This window comes from Sturnira hondurensis, unplaced genomic scaffold (genome assembly GCF_014824575.4).
Source record: "Sturnira hondurensis isolate 20B ecotype Veracruz unplaced genomic scaffold, ASM1482457v3 Scaffold0022017, whole genome shotgun sequence".
Lineage (NCBI taxonomy): Eukaryota > Metazoa > Chordata > Mammalia > Chiroptera > Phyllostomidae > Sturnira > Sturnira hondurensis.
The window spans coordinates 8,465,247-8,482,626 of NW_028094648.1; the positions used below are offsets into that span (position 1 = coordinate 8,465,247).

A 17,380-nucleotide genomic window follows, 5' to 3' on the forward strand; every position below is an offset into this window, starting at 1 on the left:
ACAGTCGTTGATCTCCCTGGTGAGTTTAAATCATCCAATGGCATTCCTATTGCAACCAGCATCTTCTGTTTATGACAGCGTCCGAAAAGGATTTTTGTTAAAAATGACTAAAATTTTAAAAGGTTTTAGGAACTTAGCTAAGTTTTTATTACTTAGAAACTTTATTTATTTGTAGCAGAGCTTGTTAGTTGCTGGTCCAACATCCATTTACCCTTTTCTTCCACTAACAGAATTTACTAGGAAGGCAATGTACTCAGCTAACTATGTACTCCCTCTCCCAGCTTCCTTTGCTGGGAGATGCTTTCCAACAGTTTTGGACAATGACATACAAGCAGGAATCTGCTGGGCCTCTGGGAAACTTTTGTTTCCTGATGCAAGGTTGCAGATATCCCTTGCACTGCCTATTCCCCTTATTTCTGAGTGAAGATGTGATGGCTGGATCTGCAGCAGTCAAATAGAACCACAAGGCAACAAGAGTGCAGACAAAATTCAACTCTAAGGATGGTGGAGCACAAAGTTGGAAAGAGCCTGGTTCTCTGAAATTATTGTTGAATACTGAACAAACACCACCAATAACCTAGTTTGGAGTTCTTGAATATTTATATATGCTCCAGAAAATTGAAGTTCTGTTACCTAAAGCCCAATATATATTGATCAATGGTTATTCCTAAATATTTTAGTATAGTTATAATTATGAATGTTCCTGAGACCCAGGCACTATATGAAGCTCCCTATATGCTTCATCTCTTTTTTTAAAATCCTCACCCAAGGACACACTTAGAGAGGGGAAGGGAGGGAGGAAGAGAGGAAGAGAAACATTGATCAGTTGCCTCTTGTACATGCCCTGACTGGGGACCGAACTCACAACTCAAGTGTGTGCCCTGAGTGGAGATGGAACCTACACTCTTCGGTCCGTGGGATGATGCTACAGCCGTCTGAGCCACACCAGCCAAGGCTGTGCTTTGTTTCTTTTAATCTGCACAGCAAAGTCCTGACGTAGATCAAGGACTTTGTTGATCTACTTGATTACAATCAAGCCCCTTGTTGTTAGGGGTAGAGGGAGATTCTGAGGTTTAAGTAAGTGACACCGTAAGGGTTACACAGATACTAGTGGTGGAAAGAGGTGGACCCAAGATGGTCTTCTCTGTTCTGCCCCGCACTCAGATTTCCTACAATAGTGTTGAAGACCACCATTTATAATTTTTATATATTTTTAAGATTTTATTCTTTTATCTTTAGAGGGGAAGGGAAGGAGGGAGGGAGAGAAATATCAATGTATGGTTTTGCCTCTCGTGTGTCCCCCACTTGGAACTGACCTGCAACCCAGGCATGTGCCCTGACTGGGAATCAAACTGTGATCCCTTAGTTCGCAGGCCTGTGCTCAGTCCACTGAGCTACACCAGCCAGGGCCATTTATAATTTTTTAAAAATATTTTATTTATTTATTTTTAGAGATGGGGAAGAGAGGGAGAGAAACATCCATGTGCAAGAGATACATAGATCAGTTGCCTCTCGCATGCCCCAAGTTGGGGACCTGGCCCACAACCCAGGCGCGTGCTCTGACTGGGAACCGAACCCAAGACTTTTCGATTCGCAGGGAGGCACTCAACCCACTGAGGCTCACCACCCAGGGTACCATTTACAATTTTTATACATACATTTCATCTTCAGGATTTAATTTTCCATGCTTGGTTTTTTTCTAGTTTAATAGACATTTATTCTTTTAGTTGTACCACCTCGACTCACACAACAGGTGGTTTAAGGTTTTGAGTGGAAGGGAGTTTGTGGCTGCTGCATGTTTCCTGGAGATCGTCTAACTGAGCCTTTAAGACTCCAGGAGAAAATAGGAGGAAAAATGGTTCAAGGAAACCAGCAGTTAGATTTGGAACCACACTACCTGTTCTTAAGTCAGCAAACCCGGAATGGAAACGGCTATTCCTCTTGTGTTTACTGCACACTCAAATCGACACTGGGAAACGGAAGCCTGCTGCAGTGCTGGCAAACACGACGAGGCGGTCAGTGTGCTTTACCAGCGAGGTGGGCACACCTGGAAGCCTGCAAAGTTTGTGCATGGTAAGCTTTGGGGTAGTCTGAGCCGGGCTGAGAAAAATAACTGTAGGCCATGATCGAACTGCAGGCCATGAGCAATGAAGTCCTTTTAAATAGAGCTCACCAGTTTTTTCCCTTCAGGTGGCTAGTGGCTTCATGATGTGACCTTGGAGACCAAGCCAATTTTGCTCAGGTTAACCAGGACCTGTTTCATTCGTAGGCAAGCCCTCTTGCCAACAGGACTCATTGTTCAATTCTCCTAAAAATGGTGGCATCCTTTTAAACGTTTCTTTTTCGGAAGTAGTGGTTATGAAAGAAAGAGAAACTCCCCCCCCCCCACCAACCAACATGCTGCAGCTTCCAGTAGCTCCTTCCCCGCCCCCGGTCTTTAGAGGTTTTTCATTCATAGATTTTCCTCAGTTTCCTCTGGTTTAACTTGTCAGAAGAGCCCTGACACTGGCACTTCTGCTGGCGCCCTCTGCTGGCGCAGGACCACGGAGGGAAAATGGGGAGCTCACCCCTTCCTGGGTCCCTTCTGCAGGTTTGACTCTCCTCTCCAATCTGCCTGCTTTGTTTATTTTTCATTGTCCTCAGGTAGGTAGCTGCCTTTTGCATTTTGTCCAAAATATTTAGTTGTTGTAAGTGGGAAAGATTTCTGAGGGCTTACTCCATTTGACTATGCGTGATGTCCAAAGCTGCGATATTTTTGAGAGACCCCAACTGGAAACAACCCAACTGTCCTTCAACAGGAGAATGGACAGACTGTGATATATTTATACCATGGCAATGAGAACAAACGATAGCAACATCATTAACATGAGTGAATCTCACATTTTTTTTGTTTAGTGTCTGAGAAAAAAACCCCAATTTTTAGCCTTTAATCAAAACAAAGTAGGCAGAAAAAAAAAGTGTGTGGTTCCATGTATACAAAATTCAAGAAAGGGCCAAACTAAACTACAATGTTAGGAGTCAGGATGGCTGGCTTTGGAGGAAGGTCGGAGTGCTTAACGGGTGGCCTGAGGACAGTGTTTCAGAGCCGGGAAGCCTTGCTTAGCTGGCTGGTGGCTACACGTGCAGTCACTTGGTGCTAATTCAGGGAGAGCGCAACATTCATGCTGTAATCTTTCCTGTGCATATTGTATTAGCTAAAAAAATGTGAAAAGTCAACTCTTCCCTCTGAGGGCAAATGACAGAATCGTATCTTAGATCCATCTGTGTACTTAGGGGAATTTATGGCAGGGTGCTTCGGGGAATTGAAGGACGGGCCTTACGAACAATTCAGCCAAGCACTCAAAGGCGACCAGAAACTTCTCCCACTACAAATGTGTCTTCCAGGAAAATGTGACTGCTGACAAAAAGTCATCACTTTATACAATGTGACAGAGCAATCACTTTGTACGGCACCACTTTCAGGAAAAATGGCTGTTCCCTCCTTTGTCCATAAGGTTTCCATACGAGATACATGCTTTTAACTCCAGTCATTCGGCCACAGTTAGTCCAGGGCTGGCGCCTGACCTGGGCTGGGGAATCCTGTTCCTGGAACTCTAGTTCTTGGGACCACAGTCCTGTTTTTGAAGACACTCGTGGGGTAGGGTGAAGAAATGTGCATTTTAACAGCCTGTCAGGTGATTCTAAAGTTCGAGAACTCCAGACTACCTTCGTCCTTTATTTGGTTGTGACTACTATTTATTTTTTAAAAAATAACCATTTATTTATATTTAAACAGAGGGGAAGGGAGGAAGAGAGGGAGATAAAAATCCACGTGCCAGAGAAACATCAGTGGGTTGCCTCTTACATGCCCCCAACTGCAGGCCTGGCCCGCAACCCAGACATGTGCCCTGACGGGGAATTGAACCAGAGACCTTTTGGTTCACAGTCTGGTGCTCAATCCACTGAGCCACACCAGCCAGGGCTGTACCTATTATTTCTTCAAAGGCATTTTGTTTTAAAACTGAAATTGTATTCAACTGATACTGTCAATTTGCCTTGGTAGACTGTGTGGTGCAGTTCAATAAAATGTTATACAAGTTTCGGCAAAAATAACGCCCCTTTTAATTACAAAATCATAAGCTTGTGATTCTGTAACATCACAGTAGCACACACAGGCACACCCTATGACATCTTAGGTGAAATGTTCAAATTAAAACTATAAATTATTACAGCCATATATTACCCTACGAACCACACTCAAACAGGCATTACTTCTGCCAAACCCTGTATGAAGAACTACGGTAATATAGGTTTGGTAAAGTTTTGGAATGAATATTTGTATGTTTTTCCTGGAACTGATTCTTCAGCAGTAGAATCCATTTATAAACGATGATAGTTGTGACATCAGAGTTAAAAAAAAATTACTTTCAACCATGACTATGTTGCCCAATTCATTAAAAAAAAAAACCCCAAAGACAATCTCCTCAAATTTAAGTGATTGATTACCCATGGAATTAAGTGTGTTTTCTTCTTTATAATTTTCTGTATTTCTCTCCCATTCTGTAATAAATAATTTTATAGGAAAAACCAATTAATGGTATAAAGATACAAACAATACATGTTTTTTTTTTTAAATCAAGGAATATCTGCAATCAGAAATGGAAAATCTGGGTCAAGCTTTCAATAGCAATTAGCGCAGGCCTCTGTTTAAAAGCAAAACATATTTACAAAGGAAAAATATTTCCTCATCTTTAACAGAAAACTACCCCTCTACTTAACATTCTATAACCATGTTAGGTCAGCACTGAAATGTTTATTTCTAGATTGCAGGATTCCCAGGTGAAATGCAGGATCATTTTCACCTCTATACTTCTTAATTTTTTTATTTTTTATCACTTTCAAAATCATAAGAAATGATGCTTTACTTTCTCGTTTTTTCTTTCTTTTTAAAAAGAAAACATTAAAGTTACCCAGTGCAGATAAAGAATCGGTTTGAAACTGGCATCACTGAGCATAGTTTTAACCGCCTTGTGTTATGTAAGATGCATGAGTGAAATCTGTTGTCTCCAGAATAGTAACCAGAAGGCCGTTGCATTCAGTCTCCTCAGACTGACGTTTAGGACCATTCAAAACCCAAACTACAGCAGGGGTTGCTAACTTTGGCTTCACGCCCAGGGGAGCGCCCTGCTCGCTACCTCCCCCTGGTTAGCGCCTCCCCCTGGTTAGTTTCTCCAGCGCTTCCACTGCTTTTGAACCTCCCAGCTGAACTCCGGTACAGCAGATACTTCTCAAGAGCCTCTCCGTACGGGTTTTCCTGTTGCACCGGCCTCTAACAAGTTTAAGTGAACTTCTCATTCATTGATTTGCAAGTATTTTGACATTTACGGCAATTTTAAAGGGTTCTTGAAAGTTTTTAAGTGACTTGGGAGAAAAATTCAAACATGACGGCTCCCATCCCTCACTACTGAGACTAACTGTAACACGGAGGACAGTAAAAACTTCCCAAAGCAACGTGGGGAACTAATTAAACAGTGTACAATTCCTGATTTTTCCCACTCATCCATGACAGAAACGATGCACATAATCAACTAAATATCCATACTGCCTTGAACATGGATTCATTTTCTCTGCTGGAAATGCTCAGAAAATCGTCACTTTACTTGTCTCACACACGCCATCTTTTTCTAATTTGACATCGATTTACAGGGGGTGAAACAGTTCCAGGAACATACCGATTTTGAGTAAGCTGTAAATTTAGTCCAAATAATCCACACATGAAGCCACCAGGGCAGAGAAAATGCAACATGATACATTCCAACTTCGTAAAGCTCAAATGTTTTGCGTCTGTGTGTTTAAAAAAAATCAACTAAGAAATTCATTAAAACCAGCAGGCAACTGGTGAACAATGGCAGGGAGGGGAGGAGGAATCTCACCATATCCAGAAATTAATAAAACACTTGAAAAACATACATTTAATAATAAACCTTATGGTCAGGCTGTTTATTAAGGAGGCAACCACACATACAAGTTCGGCTATAGAAAGGTTTGCCAATCAAACTTCATGTGACCTAAAAGGACCATGCGTAATGTCAAAAACCGATGCCTGTACATTCGATAAAAAAGGTAATTTAAACATACACAGTCTAAGCATTCTAGAGTTACACAAACATCTGGGGACACATGTATCTAATTTCCTTTCAAAAAATGTTTTTTTATAAAAGTGATGTATTGAGATAATAATTTTAAAAAGTATCTGACAATTATGAATGGTCCCAGTTTTACAAAATGTGAGTTCCAGGGAATGAAAACTGAAAAAAGTCAACTCTTCAGAGAGTGTTTTATATTACAAACAAGTTTTGTAGAAAAATGATCCAGCAAATGCTTGAGTTAAGAATATTTATATTTTTCCAATTTTTACACTTTTATTAACACACACAAAAATAACATTCAAACACTGAGAAAATTAAATAACTTTGGAAGCAGAGCTCATGTCTTTCTGCTTACATATAAGTGACAATTCTGGGCTGTTGGCACAAAAAAATAATCAACATTCATAAAACCCTTACTACTATATATCAAACATAAGTTAAAATCATAGGCACTAGATTATCAAATCCACATTTCTCCTGTAAGACTAACCACAGTGAATCCTTGGATTTTCCCAAATAGAAAAATTGGCAATACACAAAGGCTTCCTAGTAAAAAAACAATTTTTCTTTTTAGGAAACTAAAAGCCAATGGTCTGTGGTAGCACAACAGCAGGTAAAATAATACTTTACCCAACTCAGATCAAAATACATTTTTAACGAGTGATGAAATATTTTAATTAAAAAAAATAGACATTTTTTCTGATGCAGCCTTTTAAAAACAAAGTTAAATAACCTGAATATTCCTTTTGAAACTGATAATCTAACTTAAAAATGTAATGGGTGCTTCCTAACAGAGTTAGAATTCATCTTAATTCTTAGATTGCAGCATATATATATATATTTCTTTTTTTGCAACGTTGCACTGAAGACTGAGACCTATTTTGTTTAGTGTAAATGTGGTTTTAAAAAGAGACCATGGCTAGTTCTTTCTTTCACTTAGATTGTTACATGGGATACCACCTCACACACCCAAAGCAGATGTTTTCTTGATCTTCTCTGAAAAGCAACAGACTGTAGTTCATTATCATGCAGAATCCTGGTGCCCTCGTTTCCTGCACCGTCCCCATCACCCTCAAATGCAAGGATGAAACCTTCCCCTGCATCCCACAGAGGGAGATGCATTAGCGCTGGCAGCTGGGCTGCACGACTCGCTGCCGGTCAGGTTCACGGACCCCCTCAGCGTCCCGTGTGGCAGAACGGGGGCTCGGTTCTACAAGTTTTATCGTTCTTTCAATGTGTCAACCTCAATGCTCTCCTGAATATCAAGCTTCCCATTTCTCAATTTCTTTTGCCAACTTACAGAGTGTCTTTGACTAACAGGAAATAAACTTATATTAAAATCTCTAAAATCCTCTAGGTGATTTGTTGCCAATATTTTAGAGCTATTCAAATTAAATATTTAAAAAATGACCTCTCATTGTGAAAAAACGAGAGGCCTGCCGTAGAGGACCTTTTAGTCTGATAACAGCCTAAAAAAAAGAAAACCCAACAACAACGAAGTGAGTGACTCCCAGGTACACATACAGGCCACTACGGAGCGAGTACTTAGGGTTAGTCACACGTAGTCACATGTACTGGGTTTCATTTGTTACCAAAAATGCACACATTGATGTAAGGCAGACTCAAAGTCAAAAGGGACAGTGTTTTCAAAGGGTGTTTTATACAGTGACTCAGTTTACAGTGGATCCGACTGGGCAGGACTCGGCAGGCCGCGCTCCCACACGACACAGACTGCCGTGTCGTTCAACAGCAACAATACAACCGTCGTGACCAGAGAGTTTGTAAGTTAAGTGCATAGAAGTTCCCCTCTCTCACTGTATGGTTTTGTTCCAGGCTGTAAGCACTGAGGTGGTGTTATTTATATCAAGAATACAGACACGTACTACTTGCTCTTTCCTGTTATGGAAACACGCTAATAAAAACAAGATCTCTCAGTTCTGTCACAGGTAACAGCACCTGGAGAAGCTGGCTGCAATAGCAAAGGCCGTCTTTGCTGAGCCAGGAGCTACAAAGGGTAGAAAGACCGTACGACTGACACTAAGCCCTTCTGGTAATCGAAACAAGCACGGAATCTGATGTGTCGATGCAACACGGCGGACGCACGCCGTGACCCTGTGTGGGGGGGCTGACGTGTGAGCTACCGCTGAAACTTAGGAGTAAGCAAAATGATATTTTTCTCCATAATGAATCTGCAAAAATAAGGCATGGAACGCCCCCAAATTTAGGTATCATGTTTTAAATCTCCGGCCCCTACCCTCCTTCAACTCAGTCTAGTTTCTTGGAGTACCAGTAAAATACTAGTGGAACATTTTTGATAATTAATCAGAATATTAGTTCTCATTAACACAGATATTTATTGATACCATTTTGTACAGTAAATTAGGTTGAACGTGAAGTTTTAGATAGCTTGAATTCACCATTTTCTTGTGCACAAAGGTACTCTCTCTCACTCGTAAATGGGCATTTTCTCTTTGGCAACCACTAGGTTTTTTTGCCCAGATATTGGCCTCTGTCAAATATTTAGAAATCAACTTAGTTTCTGTTCAACAAAACCAAAAGTGATTCTATGGAGAGTGATTGTATGATTACCAAACACATCTGATGTTATAAATGTCATTAAAGTGCTGATTGATCATCTCTGTCAATTTGTGCTAATTAAGACAGAGAGGGATGGGATTTTTATAAATCCCAAGAGTCTAATGTGAACAGTCCGCATATAAAAGTTGTCGGTTGGCCTGGTGAAGGGTACCCATGAAGCTGTGGACCTCTGCATTCTTCTCTTTGCTGGTCAGTAACAGCCATCTTTCCAACTGTCATCTTTCATGCTACCGTAGGTTTTAGGAGCTGGCAAGGATCTGAAACAAAGCAATTTGACAAAGTGATTTGCAGGGCTTAAACTGAACATCGCCATACTATGTCCCACACAGGGTAACTGCTTTGCAGGGCACCAGAGCCAAGGAAGGCTGTCCCAGGGCACCGCTGAGACCAACGCTGTGAGCACAACCACCCCACACTCAGCATCTCCCAACGTTTCCGTTCTACTCAGCATCAGGTGACCTCACTAACCTCTTTTTGTTAACACAGCTAGTAGAGTACAAGAAAAGACTGTCTCATCTTTTCCAGCCACATGGATTACCAACCTTATTTACCTCACTAAAGTTCAATATTCTTCTCTGAAAATAGGAGTAACCACAGTACCTACACTTTTAATGTAACTGCAAAAATTAAGTAAGATATACACGATACTCAGCAAAGGGCACAACAAAAAGCTGTTGTACTGTACAATTCAGAAATGTAGTATGTTTACGTCAGACTAAAAAAGTATGGGCAGTTTTAATGCTTATGGGACGAACACTTTTTTTACACACACATAAATACTGAACATTCAATTCTGACATATAAATTTACTGATGTTGTAACCACATTCTTGAAAGGTAGATAAAGATTACAGGCGCACAGTTACCCACATGGTTGAGCTCAGAATTACTTGAAGATTAAACAAACAAACCAGCATACCCACAGATTTTGGTTTTCACACCAGACCAATTCTTTGTCAGTAAATTTTAGGCCTATACGTTTATATAAATTCCACAGAAGATTCTGATTTTGTAGCAAGGTTTGAGAAGCACCATCCTGGATTATACTCAGATTTGGTAGCTAGAAATTTTATCTTAAATCTCACTCTAGGTTCTAATATGCCCTTACTATTGTAGGAGGTCTCTGAGGTGCTTAATGATATCAGATATCTAGGCAAATTTAGTCTGAACCAAAGTGATACAATACCCTAAATGTCCCAAGTAAGGTTTTCGTTTAAAACCACAAAAAAAACCTTTTAGTCAAATTGCACTAAGACTCTAGTGAGAACCCAATTGGGACTCTCTAGGTTCACTATCAAATGCAAAGATGAGTGTACTACCAGTCTACCCACGTCCCCATGCTCAAGAATGCTGAACAGACATTTACCACTCACCTGCGAACAGGCTGTGCAAGTTTGCTGCGAGGCACTGGTATACCCCCCGCAGAAGGGGCACTGGGTCTGGGCAAGCCACTTCTCATCACGGTTGTCCCTGCAGGTCTGGTTAGCGTAGCGCTGTTGATATTGCTGGGAGGGTTTGCTGGGACTGTGTTCTGAACCACAGGAGGCCCAGGTGAGGAGGTGGTTTGTGTGAGCTGTGTTGTTTCTTGGCTACCAGGAGAACCAGAGCCATGGTTACTAAATGCTTTCACTGGCTGCCGGAGAGCCAGAGGAGACGGCGCTGCAGGGGAGCGGAATTTGCCTGGAGAAGGTACTGCAGAACAGCAAAGAAAAATCAGTATTTTCAGTGGAAACCAAGTGTAAGTGAAACCACTGCTTTATATAACACCTGGAAACTGGGCATCGGTACACCTGTGTCCACGAAAACTCATTCTATAGAAATGCAAGGAATAGAGACTGTTTCTGGGCTAATAAAAGAAAAAGGTAATTGGTAAGCCCCAAATAATCAAGTCTTGACTCAAAAAGGTTGACTACCAGAGTGCTGACTAGAATTTAAGATACACTTTCCCCTTAAGGAAACATTCATGTAAACATGTATCAAGTACCTGGTGGGTGTGTCTCTGACTCTTGTATCACCTACAATGTCACTTAAAAATCAGAAACTAAACATTATTAAGAACAAAAAACCAAAATTACTTCTATTGTTGTGTTTCACCTAGTAGGGAAGTTATAAGTCAATCTACTGGCATATCAAGAGGTATGTGAAGTCACATGAAAAAGACGGTGTATTTTTCTGAAATGGCAAATCTATTAAGTGTTGAGAACATTTCTATATTAAAACAAATACTGATATATGAAAGAATAAAATGTACAGCTTTTTTTAAAGTCATTTATTTTAAGCCAAAGTAAGTTCAAATAAAGTTTATTACTGTGTTGGTTCCTCAGCACTGATAGTTCAGATCTAGGAAACGCATTCATCCTTCCCTGTTTATTCTGTTTGGATAAAGGATCTCGGAAAGGATATCAGTTTTAGTTTCCTCAAATGCCCACGGATGGCTACACATAAAGTAACCTGCTTTACCTAACAGAAAACCGTGTGCGCGTGTGTGCGTGTGCGCGAGCTCGTGCGTGGGGGAGGCGGTGTTCAGAGAAAGGGGAGGAAGGAGAGAGAAACGGCTCACAGGCGGACAGAAGCCACCCTGTTTTCTCTCAGCGTCCGTTAGTTTGGGGAGGGTATGAGTGAAGGGAAAGCTGAGGCCAGCAACTTGGTCCCCAAACGGTAGGAATGGAATGTTCTACAAAACTCTATCCTTCTCACTTCTAGCAGTCCAAGGGATGCAAATAACAGCAAGGTCTACCATGGTAGTGAGCAAGAGAAGAAAGAATGAATGAGTCTGGCTACTACTTTCATCGGTGACTGAGAGGGACAAGCCTTAGCCTCCAAACCCCAGAACAGGGGGAACTCACCTCCTATCACCCTTCCAGTGCGGTTTTCTGTACAGAGCCTCCTCCCTCCTAGCCCATCCCCCGCCCTCTGTCTGATCAGAGCCCCAAATGTCAGCGTCTCCGTTTTTAAGACGCACTGGGCGCCAGTACTCGACGTGTTCAAATTCTCTCTACTCAGCTCCTGAAACTCAAGGCCATGATTCTCAAATCTGACTGCATCAGAATCCTGAGGAACTTAAAAAAAATTATGGAAGTCCAGGTACTGCCCCCCGGGGAATCTAATCTAGAATGGAACTTAAATATTAATTTTAAAGCCATCACAAAAGCTTTCTGCCATGAAGGCAAAACTGGAAAGGGGCTTAACCCCCTGCTGTGAAGTCCTGTAACATTGGACAGAACATAGAAAACAGTCTTCAAATACTGGAGCACAGGCAGTACAAGGCTGTAAGCCCTGGGAGAAGGAAATTGTATATGGTGTGTGCCCTGTATACCCTGTTTGGGGTGGGGACGGGGGACTCTAGAGACATGTTTTGGACTGTAGAGCAAGGAGAAAGATCCCATGCAGATCAGTTATATTCCTGAGTCGAGGAGGCAACAACTGGAGTTTGAAGGGCAGGGTACTTTAGAGGAGGGAGCTCCAGAAGACCATCACAACTCAGCTTAGGGGTCTGCCTGACGCTTTGGCTGAATACTGAGCTGCGCACACACCGAGTGAAGCTCTGTGAGACTGGGCAAAAACAGACTGGAGCACTGTAAACTCAACAGTTGCCAAAGCTCACAGAGGACTGGGAAACGCGGTTTCAGCCCGTTAGGGAATCCTTGCTGAGCATCCAGGAAAATCAAGAGGCACTCCAAAATAAATAAATTAGCCACAGAATAAAGCTACTCTAAACCCACTTCAACAAAACTAAAAACAAACCTTTAAAGCATGGGTTAGCAAATTACCAGCTGTGGGGGAGTTAACTGTTTTTGTAAATGAAGTTTGACTAGAACATGGCAGCACCTGTGTGTTAACACATACCGACTATGGCTGCTTTCCAGCTACATGAGCACAGTTGAGCAGTTACAACAGAAACCAGATAATCCACAGTTCTAAAATATGTCCTCTGGCCCTTTAAGAAAATGTTTGCTGATCCCCACAATAAAGGAACAAACTGATCCATAAATAACTGCTTGCCAAAACAAAGTTCAACAATATTTTAAAGAAGATAAAAATCCAGAACAGAACATGAAACTTCATAATGTCTACCATCCAATAAAATATTAGTAGCTATATAAAGAAACAGAAGGATGATAACCGAACCAGGATAACAATTAGTTAGTAGAAACAGACCAGACTTCCAACCAAGATGGAGGCGTAGGTGGACACACTGTGCATCCTCACACAACCAAAATTTAAGGACAACAAAAAATTTAAAAACAAACAAAACAACCAACAGACAGAAAGCTGAACTGTATGGAAGTCTGACATTCATTCAGACCGGTAAGAGGGGTGGGGTCGGCAGCAGGTAGAGAGGGGTCTCTGCAGGAAAAAGTGGTGGTTGGCAGACCTGGGAGCGCAGGCGGTGGCTGTCAGACCCACACAAGGCAGTTGGCTGACCGCAGTCACACATTCATGCACAGATAAACCAGGTGAAAACTGGCAGCGAGACAGACTGTGCAATCCAGGCACTCGTGGAGGTTGAGGTGCCGGGAGAGACTCCCAGCCTCACAGGAGAGTTAGCTGGAGAGACCTATAGGGTCCTAGAACGTACACAAGCCCATCCACCTGGGAACCAGCAACAGAAGGGCCCAATCTGCTTGTGGGAAGCAGCAGAGGGGATTGAAATCCGAGACAGAGTGGAACAAAGGCCATTGCTCCCTCCCTGAACCCACCCCCACACATAGCGTCGCAACCCAGCCACTAGGTTGCCTTGCCCTGGGAACACCTAAGGCTTCACCCCTCATTACATAACAAGCACGACCAGATTCCCCACCCCCCAAAATGGCTCAAACAGAAGAACAGATCAAAGCCCCAGAGTCAACACTTTTAAGCGACCAAGAGATAGCAACCTACCAGATGCACAGTTCAAAGCACTGGTGATCAGGATGCTCACAAAATTGGTTGAATTTAGTTGCAAATTAGATAGAAAGATGAAGGCTACACTAAGTGAAATGAAGGGAAATGCACAGGGAACCAACGGTGGTGGAAAGAAAACTGGGACTAAAATCAATGGAGTGGATCAGAAGGAAGAAAGAAACAACCAAACAAAAGAATGAAGAAACAAAAATACAAAAAAAAAATTAGGAGAGGCTTAGAAACCTCCAGGACATCTTTAAACGTTCCAACATCTGAATTATAGGAGTACCAGAAGGGGAAGAGGAAGACCAAAAAGTGGAAAACTTATTTGAACAAATAATAAAGAAGAACTTCCCCAAACTGGCAAAGGCAATAGACTTCCAGAAAGTGTAGGAAGCTCAGAGAGTCCCAAAGAAGGTAGACCCAGGGAGGAACACACCAAGGCACATGATAATTGCATGACCCAAGATTAAAATGAAGGAGAGAATTCTAGAAGCAGCAAGAGATAAGGGGACAGTCACCTATAAAGGAGTTCCCATAAGACTGTCAGCTGATTTCTCAAAAGAGACCCTGCAAGCAAGAAGGGGCTGGAAAGAAGTATTCCAAGTCATGAAAGGCAAGGACCTACAGCCAAGATTGCTCTGTTCAGCAAAGCTTTCATTTAGAATGGAAGGGCAGATAAAGAGCTTCTCAGATAAGGTCGAGCTAAAGGAGTTCATCATCACCAAGCCCTTATTATATGAAATGTTAAAGGGACTTATCTAAGAAAAAGAAGATAAAAAATATGAACAATATGAACAGTGAAAGGACAGCAAACTCACAGTTATTAACAACTACACCTAAACCAAAAGCAAACCAAGCAAACAACTAAAACAGGAACAGAACCACAGAAATGAAGATCATATGGAGGGTTAGCAACAGGGGAGTGGGAGGCAGAAAGAGGGGGAAAAGGTACAGAGAACAAGTAGCACAGACAGTAGGGAGAAAACAGACAGGAGGAGGGCAAGCATAGTATGGGAAATGTAGAAGCTAAAGAACTTATGACACATGGACATGAACTAACGGCGGGGGGGATGTGGGTGGGAGGGGGTGTGCAGAGTGGAGGGGAATGAAGGGGGTAATGAGACAACTGTAATAGCATAATTAATACAATAAAATTTTCAAAAAAGAAACAGACCAAAAAGTTACAGGATGACTAAATTAGCAGGCAAAGACTTTAAGAGAACTAATACACATATGCTTGAGGATACAAAGAAAAATATAAACATAATGAGGTGAGAAATAAAATTTTTTTAAAGATACAGAGCTTTTAAAGATGAAAAATTTACAATATATCCAGAATGCTTAGTTCACTGGATAGGAATTAGTAGTTTAGATATTGGAGAACAGGTCCCTGAAGACATAACAGTAAGAATTATCCAAACTAAAGCACACACAGAATAAAGAATCAAAAATAAAACAATAAAGCCTCAGTGACCTAGAGGTCAATGTCACATGGTTTAACAGAGAGAGGGAGGGAATGAATGAGACAGAAAAGATCTGAAGAAACAATTTTCTTCCAAATTTGATGAAAAGTATAAACTCATGTAATCCAAGTAGTTAAAAAAACTACCCAATGAGGACAAAAATCAGGGAATACCACACCAAGGAATATCATGATTAAATTTCTGAAAGACTAAGCCCTGGCTGGTGTAGCTCAGTGGATTGAGCGCAGGCCTGTGAACCAGAGGATCGCAGTTCGATTCCCAGTTAGGGCACATGCTTGGATTGCAGGCTGGTTCCCTGCAGGCCAGTTCCCAGCAGGGGATGCACAAAAGGCAACCATACATTGATATTTCTCTTCCTCTCCCCTTCCCCTCCCCCTCCAAGGATAAATAAATAAATAAAATCTTTAAAAAAATTTTTTTAAATAAATAAATTTCTGAAAGAACAATAAATATAAAAATCTTAAAATTTTTCTTAAAAAAAAAGAAACAATTACGTCCTGTTATAGTTTTCTCAGGTAGAAAATGGAAGATGTCCATCTGGCCCAACTTCTCCTGAACTGCAAATTTCATGATCCTCACAGAAGGATTCTTTTTTATCCTACATAACCCATCTCCCCCTTTCTATAGGTGACTATAAAAGTGTTTTCTCAATTCCACTCTCTCAAGTTCCACCTTTGCCTCCCTTGCCAGACCAGACCAGTCTCTAACCAGGTTTCTTCACTGTCTCCTAGAGACTCACTGGAGGACTGAGGCTTGTTCCAAGTCTCCCCTCCTCCAGGCAGTACCTAAAGGCGGGGCCGGGACCTGCTCCTTCCTGTACCAATGCCAGAAGAGCCATTTTCAGCCCTAGCTTTTACCATAATTGAAAGTCTTCCAACCAGGATTTTGTTTTGGTGGGGACACAGGTTTCAGGTAGTAAAGTTCAGCAGAGGACCGTGAGTTCCAAAGAACACTTAGCAATAGTCTGGGGGTTTGGAGATAGACGGAAATGAGGTTTGATTAAGAGATGTGGTAAACCATCAAGAATGACGATCTGGTAGATGAACTACCGCCGAGTCATCCCAGGGCTCCTTCTTATGATGACTGGTGTAAAGTGCAAGGTGAAATTAGGCAGGTTATATTGACAACACGGAGTGTGTTTCATTTCTATGGGACAGCCTTGTAAGTATTATAATATACCCATAATGTTTTGAATTTCTTAGTCAAATCTTGTATTTTAAAAAAGCTTCGTAAAAAAGTATCTTTCCCTCTGAAAAAACTTCTGACCAACATTTTAACTGTTAACAGTTATGCCAGAGCCCTGATCAGTGTAGCTCAGTTGGTTACATATCATCCTGCAAACTGAAAAGTCTCCAGTTCAACCCCTACTCAGGACACATGCCTGGGTAGTCGGCCAGTTTCTGGCTGGGGTGTGTGCGAGGGGCAACCAATCAATGTTTCTCTCACACACTGATGTTTTTCTCTCTGTCCTCTCCCTCCTTTCCCCCACCCCTCTATGAATGAATGAATGAATGAAATCTTAAAAAAATAGTTATGCTAGGGAAATAGTTATCTATTGGAATTCTTTTTAAAAAAGTGCATCTAACTTTTTTCCACTTGGGAAAATGGGAATAGATGTATTTTTCCCTATTCCTACCACTAAGTATAATTTAAAACCTTGGGCATTATGTATAAAACAGACATACGAAGGCTCTGAAGGTAGAGAGAAAAAAATACCACCAATATTGGTTGCAAGACATTAATCTGACAACTGAGATGAAATAAACCAATTCATCAAAACACACAAACTACAATTCATCCGATGTGTAATAGATAGTTGAATCACCAAATAATTATTAAGAATACTGCTTTTGTAATTCAGAAATCTTCCAAAAAAGAAACCTCTGGGCCAGGTAGTTCCCCTGGGAAATTCTGTCCAATGTTCAAAGGAGAACGAACACTAATTCTACATACTCTCCACCAGAAAAAGAAGAGGAAGAAACATTTCATTTATTTTATAAAGCTAGTATTACCCTGATATCAAAACCAGACAGTATCAAAAAAGAAAACTATACACCGATATCCCTCATGAATATAGACATAAAACTCCTTAACAAAATATTAGCAAATAGAACTAAGTGATATACATATATAAAAATATACCATGATTTAGTGGAATTTATTCCAGGATGCAAAATTGATTCAATATTTGAAAATCAATTAATGTAATCCACCACAAAACAGGCTAAAGAAAAATCACTTGATCATAATTATTGATGTAAAAAAAAATCTGACAATATTCAAC

The 17,380-nt window shown here is 41.1% G+C and overlaps 1 protein-coding gene across 5 annotated transcripts in view; it reads right to left on the reverse strand.

The window, feature by feature from the left end:
• Nucleotides 1-5,954: 5,954 nt before the first annotated feature.
• Nucleotides 5,955-17,380, reverse strand: part of SLAIN2 (SLAIN motif family member 2) — a 78,256-nt gene continuing 66,830 nt past the window's right edge. For all 5 annotated transcript variants that reach the window (XM_037034244.1, XM_037034241.1, XM_037034242.1 and 2 more), the window contains 2 exons: nt 10,099-10,417; nt 5,955-8,983 (listed from right to left, as the gene is read on the reverse strand). In XM_037034244.1, coding sequence (XP_036890139.1) covers nt 8,917-8,983; nt 10,099-10,417 — 386 coding nt within the window. In that variant the 3' untranslated portion in view covers nt 5,955-8,916. The remainder of the gene's footprint in view (nt 8,984-10,098; nt 10,418-17,380) is intronic.